Raw genomic sequence first — 24,418 nt, 5'->3', positions numbered from 1 at the left:
CCCCCTCTTAGGGTAGAGAGTCTCAAAAAAATCTCTGGCAAGATTTCTACTAGCTTAGAATTTCTTGAGTCACCATAGACGTTTTCCACCTTTTTTTTTTTCCATTACAATTAAGGGTAGGGGCAGAAGAAAACATCCAGCAAGGGAGTATATTAGAAACTCAGGGACCTGAAATGTCCTATAAAAGTATAAAACTCCCCAGCCCTAGATTCTAATGTGTGTTTGTTTATCTCTCCCATTGTTATACAGTAAACTCCTTCCCCATATGGTTTTTGTGGGTTTAAGATTTCATTGGTTTCTCTCAAATATCTGTAATATGATCTTCCAGATTGTCTCACCTACCCATCAGTTTAACACTGAGAAGTATTATGGAAACCATTTCTAATTGTATATTCATTCAGTGTTAGCTTGTTATATAGAGCAAGAACACTAAGATCTTGTTTACACATAGGTAGGCATGCTTATAATTTGTCAACTGAATATTTTCTTCTTTGTACATTTTTTATAGATTGACCAACCTCAACTTGGCCTGCCTTCCAGAGACTACTATGAATGCACTGCAGCATATAAAGAGGTAAAAACAAAAACAAAAAACCAACAAAACTAAACTACAGAATTTAAACTTAACCCTCTGTCTTCTTCACTCAGGCAGATACTGAAAATCATACATAATAGCGAGCTTCCTTTAACTGACTGAGTATTCTCAACAGAACAAATGAAGATCTTTTAAGAAACAAAGAAACTTGAAATTCCTTGTTTGTGTCTTGATTCTTAGTATTTAAGTCATGTGGCCCATTTTTAAAAGCCAATTTTATTTACTTATTTATTTTTACTTTTAATTTTATATTGGAGTACAGCCCATTAACAATGTTGTGATAGTTTCGGATGAACAATGAAGGGGCTCAGGATACGTATGTTGTTCAGTCACTAAGCTCTGTCTTTCCCTTTGTGACCCCATGAACTGCAACACACCAGGCTTCCCTGTCCCTCACTATCTCCCACAATTTGCCTAAACTCATGTCCATTGAGTCGATGATGCCTTCCAACTATCTCATCCTCTCTCGCACTCTTCTCCTGTCCTCAATCTTTTCCAGCATCAGGGTCTTTTCTAATGAGTCAGCTCTTCACATCAGGTAGCCAGAGTATTGGAGCTTCAGCTTCAGCATCAGTCCTTCCAAGGAATATTCAGGGTTGATTTCCCTTAGGATTGACTGATTTGATCTTGCTGTCCAAGGGACTCCTAAGAGTCTTCTCTAGTACCACAGTTCAAAAACATAAATTCTTTGGTGCTTAGCTTTCTTTATGGTCCAACTCTCACATCCATATATGACTACTAGAAAAACCACAACTTTGACTAAGCGAACCTTTGTTGGCAAAATAATGTCTCTGCTTTTTAATACTCTGTCTAGGTTTCTCGTAGCTTTTCTTCCAAAGAGCAAGCGTCTTTTAATTTCATGGCTGCAGTCACAGTGATTTTGGAGCCCAAGAAAATAAAATCTGTTGTTTCCACTTTTTTCCCATCTGTTTGCCATGAAGTGATGGGACCAGATGCTATGATCTTCGGTTTTTGAATGTTAATTTTTAAGCCAGTTTTTTTACTCTCCTCTTTCACCATCATTAAGAGGCTCTTTAGTTCTTTACTTTCTGCCATTAAAGTGGTGTCATCTGCATATCTGAGGTTGTTATCAACAACCATATCATGGTATATCCATTCTCCCTGAAAAGCCAATTTTAAATGTCTTATTTTCTTTATAAATTCGAATGATTTAAAAAATGAACAGATAAATCATAGTCTAGGTCAGTGCCAGTGAAGACTGGGGAATGGTCCAGTAAGTACAGACATTGTGCTCAGCACCATTCTTCTAGAGCCTTCCTATTTGACTTTCAGAGGGCTGCCCACATAGGGGCATTGGGTTAGACAAACCTTTGTGGCCACCTTCTGACGATGTTCATCACACTCCACAACACTGCTTCTTATTGTCTCACAGCCTTGCCTTGCTCAAGCTGGTGTTGGTGTGCACTTGCTTGTTGATATAAGGGAACCACAGAAGATGAACTTAGCAGAGTAATGTATTAAGTATTTGGGGAAGGTTTTGGTTCCATAAATGTTTTCTTTCCTAATTTGAGGCTCAGAAGTAAGTTTAGTTACCTTTTATTCTAATGGGTCAGAGGTGTTGTGGCTGAAATTACTTCTTAATTAAAATGATTAACTCTATATGTTCATACTGAGTGTGCATTTTGCCTCATTATTAAGTTCAAAAGCCATGAAATAAATTCAGTATAAAGTATCTTTATGAGTGGCTACACAGCATTGAAATGAAGAAAAAGATAAATATGAAAGTCCACAATTAATGTCATAGGCAATCAAATGGGTGTGGGATATTTGAGTTCTTGACAATGCAGGTATCATGTGGGTTGCAGTTGTTGGCTTCACAAGCTATCTAGCTGCTTCCTATTGCAGAGTTGAGGGTGATTGAAGAATTTTGGCTCATTACACTACCTTTTCATTGTTATTAACTGGAATGTTTTTCAAATTTAGGATTTTGTCCTAAAAACATACTATATTTATCCAACCTTATAAAGATGTGTGAGGACTTCCCTGGTGACTCAGTGGCAAAAAATTTGCCTGCCAATCCAGGAGATGTTGGTTCAGTCCCTGGTCCAGGATGATCCCCTGGAGAAGGAAATGGCTGCCCACTCCAGTATTCTTGCCTGGGAAATCCGGTGGACAGAGGAGCCTGGCCGGCTCCAGTCCATGGGGACTCAAAAGAGTCAGACGTGACTTAGCAACTAAACAGCAACAAAAAGGATACATATTTTTTGTATTTTAAATTCCTGATATCAAGGTATACCTGGCAGTCAGTGTATACACGTAATGTGATAAAGTTTCCTTTTTGCATTTTTTTCTTTTGGAAAGGATCCTGTTGTTAAGAGGATGGTGTATATGTGCATTTTGTATTCAATATTGTCTCATAATTAATAGAATGTCATAATCTAGGTCATAGGTTTGAGTCATAGACATTTTGTTTAACCTGTGGCTAATTTTTTTAAAATTTTATATTAGTTGCCAAGATTTTCTAAAAATTGAAGATTTTACTTGAGAATCCAGATCTCCTGATAAATTAGCAGAATTGGAAACCCTAGGCCTACATCCCCATGTAGTTATGGGACAGAGTTTTTTTATGGTTCTTGCTTCAGGTAGGGCATTTGTTCTCCAGACTTGGGCAGTCCTCATCGAGATAATTCATTGATTTTTATTGACTTTGTGGTTCCTCTAGACATTTGAGTTTGTAAATTAGTTGGGATCTTACTAAACTGTGGTAAAAAAGAGACTGAAAAAGCAGGAGAGAAGTTCATTTCTGTCTCCAGAGAGGTAGGAAGCTCTCTTCATGGGAATGGCCAGGAGCACTGTTTTCTTTGACCTCTAATATTGACCTCCTCAAGTGTTTTATTTGTAGTCTGTTTGGTCAAAGTTGGTTGACCAGTGCCCTGTTCACATTTCAGTTCATAGGAAAAAGAAAAGAGGTAGTGATAGACAAGCAATTTCTTGTCATGTACGTGATGCAGGAGTTGTATACATTTCATTGCTTAGAATATTGTCATGTGGACACAGCTAAGTATCAGTGAGGCTGAGAAATGTAGTGTTAAACAAGTGGCCATGTGTATGCCTTATTAAAATTTGGTTAATGGGAACAAGGTTCTATTACTGAAAAGAAGAGGAGCTCAGACCACAGATACTTACATTTGGCAGTCTGTACTACCCATTGCATCCACTGGTCGGGAAAATACTTATAGTCAAAATATTTGTAGTCAAACAATGGAGTGGAGATTAAATCTGGAATTAGTAATGTGATTAGAGTTTATAAGTGAGAAATCCAAGGCCTAAAGATTGTCAGTCTTTGTCAGAACGCTCAAACAATAGTAGAACCAGAGATAGAACTTTAGTCCCTATCTTCTGTTCCTTCCGTTACATCATTCCAACTTCCTAAGAGTAGTATTTCTAGTAGTAGAGTTCTTTATGGGAACAAATGATTTAGAAAACTCAGTAGCAGTAGCACTTTCAGCTAGGAAGTTATTATTAGCTCAAATTAGGTGCCTTCCCATGATCTGGATAAGAGAAGCAAACACACAGCATGCTGGGTGCCTTACCCCGCTTCCATAACTATGGCTATATGGTCACTGCACTCTTTCCCCCTAACCTCCGACCTCAGAATATGCCTCAGCTTAGTGCTCCAAGCTCCAAGCAATGTGCTTCCAGTTGCAAGGAGTCTGCATATAATATGGAATTCTTTTTTTTTTTTAATGAGATGAAATTCTGTCATCCTGAAAATGGGTAATTGCTAGAACATTTCTGTACTCTTCCCATCTTAAAATCCATTTTTTTGGACTGTTAGGGGGAGGGGGAAGAGTATATAACTATGGAGAAAATTCCAATTTTCTACCTATTTCCCTCATGATAATTGCTACTCTTTCCCATTCATTACTACCTGTAATCCCTCACTTAGTTTCATCTGCATCCCCAGCCAGATATCAAATTAAAGTTCATTCTAGTTTTTCCACTACTCTGCAGTCTCTGAAAGAATTCAGTCCCTTCAAGTACTTTTTTTTTTAGGATTTTATCATTCATGGTTTGGAGAAGGCAATGGCAACCCACTCCAGTACTCTTGCCTGGAAAATCCCGTGGATGGAGGAGCCTGGTAGGCTGCAGTCCATGGGGTCGCTAAGAGTCAGAGACGACTGAGCGACTTCCCTTTCACTTTTCACTTTCATGCATTGGAGAAGGAAATGGCAACCCACTTCAGTGTTCTTGCCTGGAGAATCCCAGGGACAGGGGAGCCTGGTGGGCTGCTGTCTATGGGGTCGCACAGAGTCGGACACGACTGAAGCAACTTAGCAGCAGCAGCAGCAGCAGCAGTGGAATCTATGGCTGAATGGTTGAGAGGGAAGATGTCAGGGAAGACAGGAAAGGTACTTTATCTTTGACTAGAGAAGACTGGCTTCTTTGTCTGTCACTGTAGCCAGTGATTTTCACACTATGATATGGCATCTGGTTTGCAGATCTGTCTCAGGGGCTGGGGAAGAGGAAGCATCCCTTTCTGATCAAAGGGACCCTAATTGTAGATTTCCTTGATCAAATCATTACCTAAGGCCATTTCCCCCAGGTCTTTTTTGATCCCTGTTTCTAGGGAATCATCTTACAATTCTACAACCAGACTTCTTATGAGCAATGAAAACAGCCCCTGTGATTACAAGGAAGTCCATTCCACCACACTGAGGTATTTGGGGGCTTCTGATATCCTAGGAATGGAATTTTTGTGTTCAAATATTTGTTTGGCATTCAAAATAGTAAAATGTGTCATTATACCACTAAGTGATGAAAATAGGTAATGCATTTTTTAAAAAGAACTATATCTAACCTCCTTCCTTAAAACAAAACCTATTTTTCTCTTGTTAAAAAAAAACAAAAAACACGCTGCTTTTCAAACGTGTGCTTTTATTCAGTAGTTTTGAATGTTATATTTTGAGAAATGCATATTGTATTCCTCTCGTTAATGTTCTGAACCTAAATACCTCAGTTCCTTTTTGTTTTCTGTGCTTTCCTTCCTAAAGAGGGAATAGGCCTTAAAGGCAGTAGCAACTCAAAGAAATATATTCTTGTATTTTTTACATAGTATCATATATTTTCATAGTATATTTACTTATGCACAGACTTTAAGAGCTAAATGATGATCCTTGGCAGCTTTGCAATCTAGAGAAAAGAAATCCCATCTCTGTTATTGTCTATCGATTTCTGAGGAAAGGGCTCTGATCCTGATTGAGCCACCTGCCTTTCTTTTGACCAAGCACTATGTCCAGGGAACCAGGCTCTCTGAACAGCTAGTTGGTACCGTCAACCCATCTCAGTGGCTCAGGAAAGTAGACCCCTTGATTGACTGTCAACCCATCTCAATGGCTCAGGAAACTAGACCCCTTGTCCACCAAGAAGAAAGAGAACAGAGGGTTCTGTTGTGAGCAGTTGTCGAGAAATAGCTACTGGGTAGCTCCCCTTGTCATGATCCTGTCTTCCGATTCCCAACTAGTTTTACTTCTAGATGGTGCAATTTCTAAAAAAAAGACCTGGAGAGCAGCTCTCATTGAAAATAGTGAACTAAGCTGGCTCATGTGGATGACATAAGGTGCCCAACTAGACAAACTCTGTCTTTTTCCAGGAGTTTATAGTGTAAAACTGATAACACAGTGTCCCTCCAGCCAAGTATTAGGCGAAAGGCCACATAGACATCTGTATAGACACCGAACAAATACATACATTTATTTAAAAAATTGGGATTTAATTGTGCTCTCAAAATGGGTTCATTAAGGAGCCACTCATGCTGGAAGTCTCTGGCTGGAGAGATAGAACTTTATTTTGGCGGTATTCTGATTATCTGAAGAGATCGCTTAATGACACACTGCTACCTCAGAGGACAGAAGTAATGAGATTTGAGACAACTCCATCCTGTACAAGAGCATACATTTTTCTATGCTAGCAAAACAATGTGAGAGATACCCATTGCCCATAAAAAATAATCATCCCATTCACAGAATTTTCAAATGGAACCAACCAACTACTTAGTGTGGGAAAGTGCTTGCATATTGATTCACTGAAAGGAATAGCAACCTTAATTTTCTTGAACAATCACACCTTCAGAAGAGTTTTTAAACTCTATTCGGGAGAATGGAATTGGTTTCAAATCTTCTCTTTCTCTACCTCCTTAGTGGTTCAAGGCTAATTGTTATCTTGTCCTCCTTCATAAGGAAATCTACAGGTTAGGTAACCAGCATATTGGAGCATAATTGGATTGTAGCTATGTTTATGTTCTGTTTGTCTGAGAAGGTAGAATAAGCCACAGGAGTGGCTTCTGAATGTTCGGACCACTTGGCGTGTGCCAATGACAATGCTCTGTGTAGCCACACCTTCAAGTATACATTCTTAAAGATTCATTTTACTTGTTTATACATTAACAAAACATTCATCTGAATATAGCATTTCAGGGCTAAAATAAAAGTGAGAAAATCTCTCATCTAGTTAATGAAAGCCTGCTGCTATGTCACTTCAGTCGTGTCCGACTCTGTGCGACCCCATAGACGGCAGCCCACCAGGCTCCCCCGTCCCTGGGATTCTCCAGGCAAGAACACTGGAGTGAGTTGCCATTGCCTTCTCCAATGCATGAAAGTGAAAAGTGAAAGTGAAGCCACTCAGTCATGTCCGACCCTCAGCGACCCCATGGACTGCAGCCTACCAGGCTCCTCCATCCATGGGATTTTCCAGGCAAGAGTACTGGAGTGGGGTGCCATTGCCTTCTCCCATGAAAGCCTGAGGAGGTAGCAAAGGGGTTCGAGATTAGAAGCTATATAGTATATTGCTATGAGGCATGGCAGGGTAGGAAGAGGAGATGAGAGTTATGAAGAAATTTAGAGCAGTTAAAAAAAATGATGTTCATTAAAAAAAAAAAGGTAAAAAGAAAACACTTTAGGGATGAAGACAGAGGACTTAGAATATGGCTGAGATGGTTAGAAGCCAAAAAGAGATGATCCAAGGCTTGTGTACTGAATAAGAGAAATCAACCACAATCCAGGGAAATTCTCTAAGCTGTACCTACTCTGGAAATAGCACAAACTGAGATTTTCAGTCCTTTAGATGAACAGGTTTTAGAACTTAGGGTAAACCAAGAGAGGATTTTGTTTGCCTGCTTACCCAAAATGCAACCTCAAAGAAACTGCTCTGAACTTGGACTATGATTAGAAGGCTGATGACACAGTAAGTGAGGGATATTTACTCAGTATACTTACAATTAACTATTTTTATTGAGCTTCTACTATGTGACAGATACTCCTCTGGACAGGAAGGATATCAAGGAAACAAGAGAGAAATGGTCTTTAATTCACATAGAATGCTCATGTTCTAATCAGAGGAGATAGACAATAAAAAATAATTTAAGGAAAGAGGTGAATGGAGGCAGTGTTATAAAAGGTGAATGACTGGCGCTCCAGGTCAGTGGATAATTTAGATGTGATTTGATTTGGTTTTTACAAGGATTGCTCTGACTGCTGCTTGGTTGACTTGATAAAACAGATCCTGCAAGGGAAACTGCTGACCTCGTTTTGTTCTTTCTGGGCATCAGGTGACTAATAGTCAGGAGGTTTCCCCCAAGTATCTGTATTTAACAAAACATAAAGGAGCTTTTGAACTTGGGACTTAGTGGGTATGTCAAGGGAAATTTTTTTAGATCATCTGAACTCAGTTTGTAAAAAGAAGTACATGCACCTTCCCAAACATAAGCAACAAACCTTAGAAGTTACACAATAAATTCTCATGTGAATCTGCAGGTGCTCTCATTAGTAACCTGACAAAAGCCTCTGACCATCCCCATGTTCGTCCACAGTAGATTCTCTTGTGCCTATGTTTCTCCTGTTTCTGAGCCCTGTTAGCTGCTGGGGACTTTCTCACTTCCTGTCTCCAGGATCCGCTGTGTGATTCTGTATGTTCGTATCCATCTTTGGGGAGCAAGTCTCTGTGTTCTGGCAGCTGCATGATCCCTGACATGCTTCGTCAAGTGGAAAAAAATTCATAGTCTTCTGAGAGGAAACATATCTCTCCTGGTGGGGGCCCTGTGTGTTCCCTCACGAAACATCCTGTGTAACACTATTAAATAACACCCCTGGCGTCAGCGGCTAGGAATAAGACAGTTCTGTGACTTTTCAGTTGTTTAATGCTCCACATAATATCTGGGAAAGGGAAGGGCAGAAAATTGCTAAGACTGAGGTGTCCGGGAAATGAAACTTCTGGTCCATGGTTGTTGGCATACCAAGGTGCACAAATATCAGGCAGTATTTCCAGAGTGCTCTCTGTTACTCCCTGGGACTTGCTGTTACTTATTAACAAAGATATTAAGTGTGAAGGACAATAGTTGAATGGCATTGCTCTCTTGCTCTTTGGCAACTCCAACAAATAGCAGCTTTTTTTCTAAGCAGAAGGAATCTAATTTCTGAACAGAGCCAACATAAAAATATTATTGCCTGGTCCTGCAGATTAAAGAGTTAGAGTAACAGTTCCTGGTGTTAGGTATTGGTAAATATCTCACCAATAGTGTATAACTTAAAAGCTCACAAAACTGCGATTGTGGATTTTACCCAACCATTTAAAACCAATTATCATCTTCGAACCTGCTATTACAAGCATTGAGATTTATAATGTTTTATTTTTTAAAGGAAAGACTACATAGATATTTAGGTTTTTTGTTTTCTCTGTTTTGTTTTTTTTTTTTTGTCATGTAAAGGATTCACTGTATCAAAGCTTTAACTAGGCTACCTTACGACTGTCAAAGAAGATAGCTGCCTCTCACCCTTGTCCTAATATCTAGTTGCTCTATTAGTGACAGAAAATAAAAATTAAATTTTTGATTTAAAAAATATTCTGGCTAATATACTGTTTAAGGTTGAAATATGTGTTGATTACTTTCTCCCCAAATTATAATTGCTCTTATTCGGCATTTTACATATCTAGTAGTATTTCAAGGAAGAAAATTAATATGTTAAAGTAGAATCATATCTTGTAGAAAAGACTTTAAGGATTTATTCACTTTTTCTTTTTTGACTGTGGTGAGTCTTTGCTGCTGTATGAGACTTTCTCTAGTTGTGGCGAGCGGGGGCTACTCTTTGCTGCAGCGTGCAGTGTTCCCAGTGAGGTGGCTTCTCTTGTGGAGCGCGGGCTCTAGGTGCTGCAGGCTTTGGTAGCTGCAGTGCAGGGGCTCAGTAGTTGTGGTTTGAGGGCTCTAGAGCACAGGCTCAGTTGTGGCACACAGGCTTGGCTATTCTGTGGCATATGGGATCTTCCTGACCCAAGGATCAAACCTGTGTCCCTTGCATTGCAAGGTGGATTTTTAACCACTGGGCTACCAGGGAAACCTCTCTTGTAAAAAGGATTTAACAGCAGCAGTAAGCCTGGGTTTTGACAGCTACTGGATAAATTTGGAATCCAAAGAAGATAAAATCAAGATACTAAGACATACTTCACTCTGTATAACAAGCTCTAGGTTCATCTATCTTAGTTCAACTGACTCAAATTTGTTCCTTTTTACGGCTGAGTAACATTCCATTGTGGGCTTCCCAAGTAACTCAGTAGTAAAGAATCTGCCTGCCACTGCAGGAGACACAGGAGTTGTAGGTTCGATTCCTGGGTCAGGAAGATCCCCTGGAGGGGGAAATGGCAACCCACTCCAGTATTCTTACCTGGAAAATCCCATGGACAGAGAAGCCTGGCAGGGTACAGTCCAAGGGGTCACAAAGAGTCAGACACAGCTGAGTGACTGAGCGTGCAATATTCCATTGTACATATATGCCACAACTTCTTTATCCGACTATCTATCAATAGACATCTAGGTTGCTTCCATGTCCTGGCTATTGTAGGTAGTGTTGTGATGAACACTTTGGGATACATGTGTCTTTTTGAATTACGGTTTCTCAGAATCTTTGCCCAGTAGTGGGATTACTGGGTCATATGGCAGTTTTATTCCTAGTTTTTGAAGGAAATCTCCAAAGAGAAAAACAAATACCATATTAATGCATATATATGGAATCTAGAAAAAATGGTACTGATGAACTTATTTGCAGGGCAGGAATAGAGATGCAGATGTCGAGAATGGACTTGTGGACACAGTGGAAGAAGGAGAGAGCGGGATAAATTGAGAGTAGCATCGAAATACATACATTACCATGTATAAAACAGTTAGCTAGTGGGAAGTTGCTGTATAACACAGGGAGCTCAGCCTGGTGCTCTGTGATGACCTAGAGGGGTGGGATGGGGGTGGTGGTGGGTGGAAGGCTCAAGAGGGAATATATATATATATATATATATATATACACTTATGGCTGATTCATGTTGTATGGCAAAAACTAATACAACATTGTAAAGCAATTATCCTCCAATTTAAAAAAAAAACATACTGAAACATGTTTTAATCAGTCACACTGTACAATTTTGCCAGGTAATGGAGCTCATTAAAGGAAAGAGTGTATTTTGTGTTAACTGTATTTAATATTCAAGCATCTCAGAAGTCCATGATATCATATACTTCTAGCTTTCTGGGAAGCTTACCAGTTCATTAGGTTGGAAGCATTGTACAAAGTTCTTGTGCTCACCAAGTTCTGTAGCCTTTAAACACATCTTTAGGGATAAAGACACAGGAGTAACACCCTTGCAGAGTCAGTGAAATGGAGGAGAGTACTCTTGCTAGTGTTTTCTCACCTCATTAACAAAAAAGCATCCCATAGTGTACAAAAAAATCTTAGAGATTGATATTGGAAAATTCAAATTACCATTTCTTTGCAGTCAAGTAGTAATTCCCTGCTGAATGCAGATGAATTTATATGATTTGAAATACAGTTAATTCAAAACACTGCATGCTTGTACTTTGGAATCGTTGGTCCCATTAGGTATGAACTCAGACATGTTTATTTTCTTCAAAGTGAAACAAGAATTCTGATTACTTTTTAATAGGAAAAGAATGGAGTTGGCAGGACTATACATAAAAACATCCTTTTATCCCTGTTACCTTAGTGATTAAGTGTTTAATACAGAAACAGATGAAATTTTTATTGAACAGCAGATCCAGGATAGAGATGCTAGTTAGACAGCCTCCTAATTGCAGGGTATCCTTGGAAGAGAGAGCCCTCTCCCAGGAAATTGTTTACTTAGCATTTAATAATGGTCATGGAATACCAGTATCTAAATGTTACTTAAAGATGTCCTCTTGAATTTCAAATTAATAACAGCTTACATTTTGCTTAGGTTCTTGTTTGATAAAATATTTTCATTTCCCTACAAATTTTTTGTGTGATCCTCTTGAGTCACTGTGAATTTAAATGTGCCTTTTCATTCAGCGTGACAGGAAGGATGCCCCTTTCACTGATAATCAGTAGGGTTATAAAACCCCCTGGAAACTGTGAAAGGGTTAAGTACTCTTCAGCTCTTCTTCATATTTATCCTGTGTGGACATATATTTGAAGCTCAGAACTACCCATTGATCCCAAACGTGTGGTATGGCCTTCCTAATTGTAGTTGTCTAATTGCTGTTGTGTCCAATTTTTTTTGCTACCTCATGGACTATAGCCCATCAGGCTCTTCCATCCATGGGATTTCCCAGGCAAGAATATTAGAGTGGATTGCCATTTCCTCCTCTAGGGGATCTTCCTGACCCAGGGATTGAACCCTAGTCTCCTGCATTGGCAAGTGGATTCTTTACCACTGAGCCACCAGGAAGCCCTTACCAAATTGATGCTGGGACTTGAAATTTTGAGTAAATTTTGATGTGGGACTTGAAATTTTGAATAAATTTTAAGTTGTTTAAACTGCTGATAGATAATAACTAAATAGCAGTGGGCTGAGATTTATGAAAGTGTTATTCAATTTCCTGGGTTCAGTGCCAGTCAGAACTTGAATAAGGGATTTATATATTCTGTAAAAGGTCAATAACATAATTAGGTTATAGGTTATCTTCATACAGTTAAATGTGTGTGAATAGAAAATGGAAAATTTTGAGTTTTTGGAAGAAAGCTGATAGTCAAAATGGCATATTAGAAATTTCACAGTAATGAGAACCAGCTATGGAATTAACTAAAGCCCACAGATTTGTCTTGGAGGAGCTCATGGGAAAACAGTCTCATTAAAAAAAAATATTGCTTGGCTAGAGGAGACAATTAAAAGATGTCTTGATAATATGATATGCTTGTGGCCATCTCTTCATGGATAATTGAAAAAAAATTTATATGAGCAGAGAAAACCTGATAAAAGGAAATTTGGCAAAATAATGTATTTTTAAGGAAAAAATACTAGTTTACTGCTTACCAAGTGTTTTGCGAGTGTATTCTTATTAAAGCAGTATAACTTGGTTAAAAGTTGAAGATTATAAAATCTCCATAACCACATAGTTTTAAATGACTTAGTACTTTTAGAGTGATCCCTCATTGTTCTGTTCTAATTCAAAGGTACATTGAGAGTCTGTTATGATTCAAAGACACACTGAGTTTGAATCTGTGCAGGTCATTTCTTTTAAGATTCAGAAACGAATTTCTATTTTGTGCTTCATCTGTTACCAAAAATGAATATTGAATTGAAAATAAATTTTAATTTTAAGTGCCATGATGAATATTTAGAAGGTTCTTCAGTAATGTACTGTTATTTATTTCTTGCAGGCTTGTACGGCATATGTGGATTTTATGATTTCTGTGGCCAAATTGATTCGTCAGGAAAGAGGACTGCCCATAGATGAAAACCAGCTTTCTTTGGAAATGAATAAAGTTATGGATTTGGAAAAAGAAATTGCCAATGTAAAACACATATTCTCTTATACAATGAATAATGTCAACTGCTTTTTATTTCTTTCTCCTCTCTATTGTATTTTAAGGGTAAAAGGTACAGCTCCTCAACTAAGTGATAAAAATGTACAGCTCAGTAATGGATCATTGACTTCAAGAGGACCTTTGAAACTGGAGTTTTTCAGTAAACCAAATTCCAGACATCCAGGAGACATACTAAGTTTGACAAATATTAAACTAGATTTGTTTAATGACCTATTATAACTGGAGCACGTCAAGATCTTAACTATTTGCAGTCACACTGTTGTTGAGATGCCCTTGAGATTCAGGACACATGTGATGACTATTCAGCAAAGCTGTTTTAATTTTAATGTATACAATTTTGCTTTATTTTAAAGTTTTAAAATTTAAGGTGACCACAGAAATTGTCTCTATCCCTTTGCTAAGAAGTATTAGCCTCTTAACATGGCCACACTACCATATGAAATTCACTGAGTTCAGACTGTCAGGCTGCTTATTAGCTCAGGGGAGATCTGACAGGAGGAGTTTATCAGCAAAGCCAAAGGGGTCTGTTGCTGAGATTCCTCTGGTTCTGGGTCAGCCCTTAGAGGCTGAGTTGGCACATTCTGTTCTGACGTTCCTCTGACAGGATCTGCAGTCTCAAGCAAGTGAACTCTGTCTAAACAGCATCCAGGTTATTGACTGATCTCATAGTCAGTTTCAGTCTAGGATCCACAGAGCTGTGACATTGCCACCAGCAACCTACAGTCCTAAATCCCCATCTGCTTGGCAGTTTGCCATCAGAATCTTGAAAATGAAAGATCTTTGAGGGCAATTTTAGCTTTCCTGGGGCCACATGAAACTAAAAGTCTAGAATCAGAACCAGACATTGGTTGGAGCTGCAGCTGGATGAGTGGCAGTTTGATGGGTTACACATGGTTCTGTGTTGGAAACAGAATTCTTAGAGAAGCATAGTTTATTACCCTGGGTTTTTACCACTTGTACCTTATCAGACTGTGTGCTCCTTTGACCAGCCTCAGCTCTATAATAGTCGTATCTTACTTCAAAATTCTTTGTGTCTATATTTTCTCTCCTCTCAGACACTGAGATTTAGTGGGGTCTTAGTGCTCTCTGAATCACCTATGTGTCTCTAACAATGTCCAGCATATCACTGCAGGCAGATTTTACAAACATAATCTTTAAGTTGTTGTTGTTCAGTTACTCAGTCATATCCAACTCTTTGTGACCCAGAGGACTACAGCATACCAACCTTCTCTATCATTCACTATCTCTTGGAGTTTGCTCAAACTCATGTCCATTGACAAGTTGTCCATTGTCGCCCCCTTCTCCTCTTGCCCTCAGTCTTTCGCAACATGAGGGTCTTTTTCAATAAGTCAGCCCTTCGCATCAGGTGTCCAAAGTATTGGAGTTTCAGTTTAGCATCAGTTCTTCCAGTGAATATTCAGGGTTGATTCCTTTAGGATTGACTGGTTTGATCTCCTTGCTGTCAAAGGAACTCTCAAGAGTCTTCTCCAGCACCATAGTTTGAAAGTATCAATTCTTTGGCACTCAGCCTTCTTTATGGTCCAACTCTCACATCCATACATGATTACTGGAAAAACCATAGCTTTGACTATACGGACCTTTATCAGCTAAGTGATGTCTCTGCTTTTTAATACATATACTTTCTAGGCTTGCAATAGCTTTTCTTCCAGGGAGCAAGCGTCTTTTAATTTCATGGCTGCAGTCACAATCTGCAGTGATTTTGGAGCCCCAGAAAATAAAGTCTGTCACTGTTTCCATTGTTTCCTCATCTATTTGCCATGAAGTGATGGAACCAGATGCCATTTTTTTTGAATGTTGAGTTTTAAGCCAGCTGTTTCGCTCTCTTTCACCTTCATGAAGCGGCTCTTAAGTTTCTCTTTACTTTCTGCCATTAGGGTAGTGTCATCTGCTATCTTAGGTTGTTGATATTTCTCCCGGCAATCTTGATTCCAGCTTGAGAGTCATCCAGCCTGGCATTTTGTATGACATACTCAGCATAGAAGTTAAATAAGCAGGATAACAATATACAGCCTTGTCATAATCCTTTCCCAATTTTGAACCGGTTGTTGTTCCATATCCAGTTCTAACTGTTGCTTCGTGACCTACATACAAGCTTCTAGGAGGCAGGCAAGGTGGTCTGGTATTTCCACCTCTTTAAGAATTTTCCACAGTTTTTCGTGATTCGTACAGTAAAAGGCTTTAGTGTAATCAATGAAGCAGAAGTAGACTTTTTCTGGAGTTCTCTTGCTTTTTCTATGGTCCATCAGATGTTGACAATTTGATCTCTGATTCCTCTACCTTTTCTAAATCCAGCTTGTGTACTTGGAAGTTCTCAGTTCACCTTTTGTTGAAGACTGGCTTGAAGGACTTTGGGCATTACCTTGCTAGCAAGTGAAATGAGAGCAACTGTGAGGTTTGAACATTCTTTGGCATTGCCCTTCTTTGGGATTGGAATGAAATCTGACATTTTCCAGTCCTGTGGCTGCTGCTGAGTTTTCCAAATTTGCTGGCATGTTGAGCACAGCACTTTAATAGCATAATTTTTAGGATGTGAAATAGCTCAGCTGGAATTCTATCACCTCCACTAGCTTTGTTCATAGCAGTGCTTCCTAAGGCCCACTGGACTTCACACTTAAGTGGGTGCCCAGACCATTGTGGTTACCTGTGTCATTAAGACTTTTTGGTACAGCTCTTCTGTGTATTCTTGCCATCTCGTAATATCTTCTGCTTCTGTTAGGTCCATATTGTTTCTGTCCTGTATTATACCCATCTTTGCATGAATGTTCCCTTGATATCTGATTTTCTTGAAGAGATCTCTAGTCTTTCCCATTCTATTGTTTTCCTCTATTTCTTTTCTTTGTTCACTTAGAAAGGCTTTCTTCTCTCTCGTTGCTATTCTTTGGAACTCTGCATTCAAATGGGTATGTCTTTCCTTTTCTCCTTTGCCTTTCACTTTCTTCTTTTCTCAGCTCTTTGTAAGGCCTCCTCAGACAACCATTTTGCCTTTTTGCATTTTTCTTGAAGTAAATAAATAAATCCGTGAACTGAAATCACAAGTCATTGTTAACTAGAGAAATAATTCCCATTTTTACCTTTGGTCTCTCTTCACTTAAAATTGCTTCTACTCCTTTCAACCACTAGTTGGGGAGTTGTTATTGAAATTTTCTTTTTCAGTCAGTGAAAACAGTAATACTGGATGATGATGATATTACTAAACTCGTTAGGCCACATGAGCGGACAGTCACAGAAGTAAGTGCTAGCACTCCCCTCAGATAATTTGGCACCTACCTACACTGTGTACTAGGGATTTTCTTGGTCTCACTTGCCTTCAGTTCTTGGCAGAAATCATTGTGGGTGTGTGTATGTGTGTTTTCCTGTCTGAATTTTAACTAGGACACTGAATGGTGGTGGGTAGCAGACAGAGTGGGAGAAGGCAATGGTAACCCACTCCAGTGTTCTCGCCTGGAGAATCCCAGGGACGGGGGAGCCTGGTGGGCTGCTGTCTATGGGGTCGCACAGAGTCGGACACGACTGAAGCGACTTAGCAGCAGTAGCAGCAGCAGAGTATTTGAGGGATTAATTGGAAATTACTTTATTCAAGAAAATCATTATATGAAATAGCCACAGGCACAACTGTGCTGCCCATTAGCCATGGAAGGAAGGAGGGCTGCAAATATTGCTGATGTTTTTCGTTGTTATAAAAATACAAAATGATTTTTGAAGACCACATGGACTGTAGCCTGCCAGGCTCCTGTGTCCATGGGATTTCCTAGCCAAGAATGCTGGAGTGGGTAGCTCCAGGGGAATCTTCCTGACCCAGGGATCAAACCCAGGTCTCTTGCATTGCAGGCAATGTCCTGCACTGCTCACCGATTCTTTACTGACTGAGCCAGCAAAGAAGCCCTCAGACTTAACACTAACCAAATCTTGATGATTGTTACTAAATATACTTAAAATCTCTTAATTTCTCTTTTCTTCTTGATGTGACAAGATAAATCATGAAACAAATACAGAATATAAAAACAAATATAATTATGTTGTACCAATGCCATATTTCTTTCCCCCTTGTATAAAGGTGTATTTTTCAAAAGAATTCTTGATCTAAAATAATAATAAAACATTAAATCCATAGGCTACAACTAAATCTGAAGATCGAAATGATCCAATGCTTCTTTATAACAAAATGACATTAGCTGAGGTCCAAAATAAATTTTCACTGGAATTCAGTGGGAAGGTAAGTAGCAAGATTTAAGTACTTATTATGTCATTTTCAAAGTTAATATTAAAATGAAGTTAAAATTCAATGATTTTTTAATTTATTGAGGTAAATTGAACATCAAAATGAATTTAGATGATACCAATCATTTGATTTTAGGAAAAGACTTGAAAAAAACTATTCTATTTATATTTAATTAGAGTGAATTTCAAAGATAAAAAGCCTTTTCAAAGCAGCTATGGAATAGTATTAGAAAGTATCATAAAAAAGGATTTAGAAACATTAAAAGGGAAAATCCTTCTGAAAGGCCATTATATAACTATGGGACTTGGACAGTCATATAATATGTACCAGACTTATTACCTCCAAAAAAAGAATAATTTATTCATAGAACTTGCCATGTTCTCATCAGGGCCATCTATGGAGGTGTTCAAAGCAATAATGGAGAGATAGAACACAGGAAACAGAAAAATCTGTGGGTACCATTTATAAATGTCAATTGACATCTTTTTGCTTAGTAGTAATTCCTTAGCTAGTATTTAATAATCTTTTCTAAGCTATGCATATATTCTGTGTGTGAGCCGATGCACACAATTGAATAATGAAGCAACATTCATAAAATCTACAAACTACCACATTCAGTGATGGAATTCTATTTGGAATTGCAATAAACAATTGCAGTTGTTGTTTTGTTTATTGTCTAGTTGCAATAAACAAGGAATTTCTTACATAAAGCTTTTTAATAAGTGTTTAATAAATGTTTTGAAAAAATAGTCCATGCCACTAAAAGAAATCAAGAAAAGCCATAGCACCTCATACTGAGTAAGTGATCAGTGTATTTATGTACTTCTAGGTAGCCTAATATATCTGTAATCTTAAACATTCTCAAGCATTGAAATGTGACATTTCAGCAAGATTTGCATAGTCTTCACTTTTGCTATCTTTCCTTATATCCATTGGTGGTTGAATACCCACAATTCCCACTGAAAGAATAATAGAGAAACAAGATTCTATCTCTCAGTAACTCCAAATCCAGCTTCTGTAGTGTGAAAACTGCATGTCTATATAGACCTGACATTGATAGCGTAAAATACGTTTTGTTCATCCTCACGAGACCATGTGTGTTGTGTCATTACCATTACTTATACCTCTGCTAGAACAATAGTGTGCTTTCACCTTCATGTACAACACAGTCTCCACTGAAATGGATTACTGTGTTAAAACGAATTGTCTGTTAACATACACTTTTAAGGAATATGCATATTATACCCATTTAAATTTTTGCTTAAACCTAGAAAACATTATAGCTAAATTTCTTTTTCTCTCTTCTGGCTAGACCAAGAATATGACATTGAGCCTGATTTCTACCATATGACTACTACTCTTAGAGGCTTTGTTATTGCTCTTAAATGGTTGGTTTAATTCTGCATTTAAATAATTATGCTGCAGAACTAATTTTTATTCAAAAACTGACAGAAGCAATTAAAGAAGAAGCCCAAACAAATATCACACTGACCATTGTGATAGTTATATAGGATACAATTGACACTGTAACCATGTCTGACCATGTAACCATAACTGATTCTTGGAACCAAGAAGAAAAATCCATAATTACTGAATGTTTTGTGCCTGATTTTTTCCAGCCATTCAGCTGGTCAAATTTCACAAATGAAATCATGTCAACCGTGAATATCAATATTCCACATGAGGAAGAAGTGATTGTTTATGCTCCAGAATATTTAACCAATCTTAAGCTCATTCTTGCCAAATATTCTGCCAGGTAGGTATGTCAGCGTCCCCGTGTCCCCAAAGTTTGCATTTAATATCATTCTTTAGAAGCTTTGCAGCCTCATCTTTTCTGTTGCTGGGTGGTGGGTTTTTTTATACAGAGATCTTCAAAATTTAATGTCCTGGCGGTTCATAATGGATCTTGTAAGCAGCCTCAGCCGAAACTACAAGGAGTCCAGAAATGCTTTCCGCAAGGTGAAGAAAAAATCTCTCTTTTCTTAAGACTTAAAGCATAAAGAGATCCATGGTTATGAAGGCTTGCCATGTCCATTGCTAGAATGTGGTAAACTTTGCGAAGAGACAGAAGGCCAAATGTTGCTTACTTTGCCTGTATTCAAGCCGTGTTGCCTAGGAAAGCCAGGTTTCAGGTGCTCTGTTGTCCTGTCTACTTTGGCACCATGATTGAATTGCCCTGGAAGGAAGGGCATTTGGTTATTTACACAGTTCATGAAAGAGTACTGGTTTGGTTTGGTGTTGTGTTCCAAGTAATTTCAGGGCTATCTATCTCAATTAATTTGATTTTTCTAGTACTCACAGCACAGTAGACATACAAACAGATGGACTACATTGTGTGGATTACCCACTGAGAACACACCTACCTGGAGATACCCTTAAGACCTTTTATTGGGCTGTACCCATATTATTTAAACAATCATCATTTTGGTCCTAATGTGAGGGGAAAGACAAAGTCCTAATGTGAAAAAGAAGAAATTCTCACAAATGTATTGGTTGGTGTCATGGGAAGGGAATAATTCTCATTGATTGAAATTTTTAATTTTTTACCCTTTAAAAGAAAATGTAGATATTTTAAAAATTAAAGAAGATAAAAGCTGTGTTTTGCTAAATTTTCCTTCCACAAATGTATCCCTTTATTGGTACTTAAATGTGTACACATGCAGTTCTTCTAAGTACTGGAAGTTCAGCAAAAGCATTGAAAAACAGCAATGTGTTTTCTTGTATACCAGGTCTCTCCCTTGGTACATATATTGAATATTGCTTCATGTTTATGTTTATGCAGTGGCAACAGCATTATTTTGAGATTTGGCGGGGCAGAGTTTTTTCCCTAAGGTGGTCCAGAAGGATATTAACTTGCAGTAGCCAACAGTTCTTCTAGGACTTGCTACTGAAAATATACCTTATTTCCAGATCATATATAAGTAATAATTCTATTGGATTACATTTTTTCCTGTGCACGGACATCCTGACGTGTGAGGAGAAGCAATGAATATTGAAAGAATTTGAGATGTAAGAGTAGAGTCCTATGAAATCTGTGCTCTCACTGCACTTCGGCTATCTACGCCTGCTCAAATGCCATTTCCTTTCTCTCTCCCATAGGCTCTTTATGGCACAACATCAGAAACAGCAACTTGGAGGCGCTGCGCAAACTATGTCAATGGGAATATGGAAAATGCCGTGGGAAGGCTCTATGTGGAAGCGGCATTTCCTGGAGATAGTAAACATGTGGTAATGTTTTAAGCACAGTACTCTATCAGTTTGCATCAATGGGAAGTCACAGTAGTCCATCATTTCCTAAAATTTTACTGATTGGCTGAGAACTTCTGAATTACCATTTGCCATTATTACCCAATAAATCTTATCCTCCCTCCCCCAAGGGTCTGCGTATTTTTCTAATCCTAATATTGTTTAACCCAAAAGCAATTGTCCATTTTCCAAAAGCAGTGTATTCACAATACCTAATCACATGTTCTTATAATATAGTCATTTGTAGTCTCTTCTATTAGCAAAATTGACTAAGAATTAGTATTTTTTCTTAAAAAAAAACAGAAAGTAAATCAGAGTTCATTTGAAGTATAAGCCAAGTACTGTATATTTTATTGTTACTGAAGGGAAGACAAAGGAACTTATAGGCAAGGTGAAAGAATCTATTGAAATGCTACTTCATGCTTAACTGAACTATTAATAGTAATGACAGCTACTATTTTATGTTAGTTCTTCTTTCTTGATAATGGAAACCATACATTCTAAAGAAGAATTTTATTAATGTATACATTAGGATCTATTCAGTCGTTAGGGTTGATAATGGAAGTGCTGCTTTAAAAATATAATTATCCATATATATCCATTTGTTTAGACCATTTATAAATTTATATTTATTAACATATTATTGAATCACATCAACACAGCTTATAATTCTATTTTTCTTAATTTTTATTACAAAAAATTATCTCATGGCTCATATTTGCTTTCTGTTCTTTTGGTTTAAGGTTGAGGATTTAATTGCCCAGATCCGGGCGGTTTTTATTCAAACTTTAGATGACCTAACTTGGATGGATGCTGAAACAAAAAAGAAAGCTGAAGAAAAGGTAAAGAGCAAGGCAGAGCTAACTACCAAAGAAAAATCTATAAGAAATGATGAACTTTTATGATATTTGGGGGAAATATGCTAATCAAGAATTGTATAAAATAAAAATACACTCTTTCAAGATGTAACATATCCAGGAACAATTTTCATGGATGAAGTTTTTTCCTATTATTTTCATCTTTCATTATTTCTTTGCAACTAGCTCCTACTCTCCATGTTCAGCTCAAAACTTTGAAAAACTCCTTTTCTTTAAAAAAGAAGTCTTTACAAACCAAGAAAATAAGAGAAAAATCTTATGTGAATAAGAAAGCATTAAAAGATATTATCAGTGGTTCATATTTTCCTTTTTATGAAACATATTTAAAAGACTTCTACCAATATTCAGTAATCTTTAATGCAAATTTCTAGCTAAAAATTTGTAAACATGTGCTATTTAGTTGTTTGTTTGTTTTTTTTAATATAACCTAGGGAAAAATAATACCAAATTTCTATTAAGCCAATTTGAGGTAGTGCATTATTTGAATACTATGGAGTGTCCTACAGTTACAGAGATGTTGACGGAGCTCTTTATAAACTATTCTTATGTACCCCCACTATTCACCGTTTATTGAGATTTTTAACATCTTGCATAGAATAAGCAAAATGGAAATTCTAAGGAAATCCCAGGTTTAAATTTACTATGCCATTGTCTTGATAACTATATAAAACTAGAAGGAACATGTCCAGTGAAAACTGTATGTGCTTTATAAGCAGTATTCACATGCAACCTGATTATTCCTCAGTAGTTAGAGTAGCAGGAAGAACAGACCATTCTCTAAACTTAACACAGAAAGAGTCCATAAATCTATTTATAATAAGAGAATCCAACTGAAGTCTAGTTTTCTTTCAGGATTAGATCACATAGAAGGATCATCTTCTTCAGTGACCACAGAACCCTGGATGACTCAGATCTAGAATTTGGCACCCCAGGATAGCTGTCTTTGCAGCACTGTGTCTAGCTCCTCAGAAGTTCAGGCTGGATTTGCTCGTTTCGTGTTCTAGCTGTCATAACATGGTTCTTTTTGATGTAACCAATTAAGTTGTTCTAGACTTAATAATTTCCCAAGGTGATATAAAACTCTGGATCTGCAAATTGCTTTGTGAAAGAGTCCCATACTCAAAAAGTTTAGGCAACACATCCTGAAGGAAGGCTTCCTTGATCGTACCCTCGATTAGGTTACATGCCTCTAGAGTATGATTTTATGGCATCATACATCACACTTGAGAGTTAATATTCATTTTATTGCCTACCATTGACCTTTACAATAAACTCTCCATGAGCAGAAATTTTTGCATTGTATCCTCAACCCCTCACAAAGTACCTGGTTTGTTGTAGACCCTAGAACACAAATTGAATGAATAAATAGGCAGACTAATTCATCCTCTTGGATACTTGCAATTACTTAATTATAGACTCTAAGACATCCTTCAGTGAAAGAGCCTGCTTCATGTTTCTGTCATAGTGCTCGCGTGCTCAGTCGCTCAGACATGTCCAACTCTTTTCGACCCCATGGACTGTAGCCTGCCAGGCTCCTCTGTCTATGGAATTTTCCAGGCAAGAATACTGGAGTGGGTTGCCATTTCCTTCTCCAGAGATCTTTCCAACCCAAGGGCTGAACCCATGTCTCCTGAGTCTTCTGCACCAGCAAGGTGGATTCTTTACCTACTGAACCACCTGGGAAGCGGTCACAGTATTTACCCCAAATATTTTACAATATATCCTTTCTTATGTAGTACCTCCCATTTCTGTAGATTTTGTATCCCTTAGAATACTTTTGGGGGAAATATCTTCTAGAAAAGAAAATACCACTGAGAGGGGAGTGATTTATTATGGGCTGACAGTATGGAAAGAAAATAGGCTGGGCCTATTAGATTAGCTGACACCTCTGTCTGATCCACTGGGGAAATCCTAGACTCATGAAACAGATTTGTAACAAAACCGCATCCATTTGATGGCAAAACTAATAACTCAGAGATACAAGTTTAATACCTCATGAAAAATGTAAATTAGTTAAATTATTTAAGAGCAGTGTGGCATGATTGAATCCAATATCTTTGAGAAAAATGAGAGAAGTGAAAAATAGAAATAGCAAGTAGTAAGCAAGTGGGCTTCCCAGGTGGCGCTAGTGGTAAGGAACTCGCCTGCCAGTGCAAGAGACATGAGAGACACAGGTTCAATCCCTGGGTTGGAAAGATCCCGTGGAGGAGGGCTTAGCAACCCACTCCAATATTCTTGGCTGGAGAATCCCATGGACAGAGGAGCCTGGTGGGCTATGGTCCATAGTGTCACATAGAATTGGGCACAACTGAAGTGACTTAGCAACCACAAGCAAGTGGTAATAATGAAATAATTATAAGTAAACAATTTTAAGGATGGCCCACGTGGTGCTAGTGGTAAAGAACTGACCTGCCAATGCAGGAGACTTAAGAGACTCAGGTTTGATCCCTGGATTGGGAAGATTCCCTAGAGGAAGGCATGGCAACCCATTCCAGTATTCTTGCCTAGAGAATCCCATGGACAGAGAAGCCTGGAAGGCTACAGTCCATAGGGTTGCAAAGAGTCAGACACAACTGAAGTAACTTAGCATGCACATATACAAACAGTAGTAAGCAAGTGGTAAACATGAGATGGTATAACAAGGAAAACCCTGCTT

The 24,418-nt window shown here is 38.1% G+C and overlaps 1 protein-coding gene across 6 annotated transcripts in view; it reads left to right on the top strand.

Annotated features, from left to right (window-relative positions):
- Positions 1-24,418, top strand: part of MME (membrane metalloendopeptidase) — a 116,221-nt gene that overhangs the window by 45,930 nt on the left and 45,873 nt on the right. For 4 of the 6 annotated variants that reach the window (XM_027543115.1, XM_027543098.1, XM_027543139.1 and 1 more), the window contains 8 exons: positions 509-574; positions 13,231-13,365; positions 16,573-16,647; positions 17,531-17,632; positions 19,258-19,394; positions 19,504-19,597; positions 20,738-20,866; positions 21,628-21,726. In XM_027543115.1, coding sequence (XP_027398916.1) covers positions 509-574; positions 13,231-13,365; positions 16,573-16,647; positions 17,531-17,632; positions 19,258-19,394; positions 19,504-19,597; positions 20,738-20,866; positions 21,628-21,726 — 837 coding nt within the window. The remainder of the gene's footprint in view (positions 1-508; positions 575-13,230; positions 13,366-16,572; positions 16,648-17,530; positions 17,633-19,257; positions 19,395-19,503; positions 19,598-20,737; positions 20,867-21,627; positions 21,727-24,418) is intronic. The other 2 variants (XM_027543131.1, XM_027543123.1) reach the window with 1 other exon arrangement.

The sequence above is a fragment of the Bos indicus x Bos taurus genome, chromosome 1 (assembly GCF_003369695.1).
Source record: "Bos indicus x Bos taurus breed Angus x Brahman F1 hybrid chromosome 1, Bos_hybrid_MaternalHap_v2.0, whole genome shotgun sequence".
In the NCBI taxonomy this organism is placed as follows: domain Eukaryota; kingdom Metazoa; phylum Chordata; class Mammalia; order Artiodactyla; family Bovidae; genus Bos; species Bos indicus x Bos taurus.
This window is presented reverse-complemented; position numbering and strand designations above follow the sequence as displayed.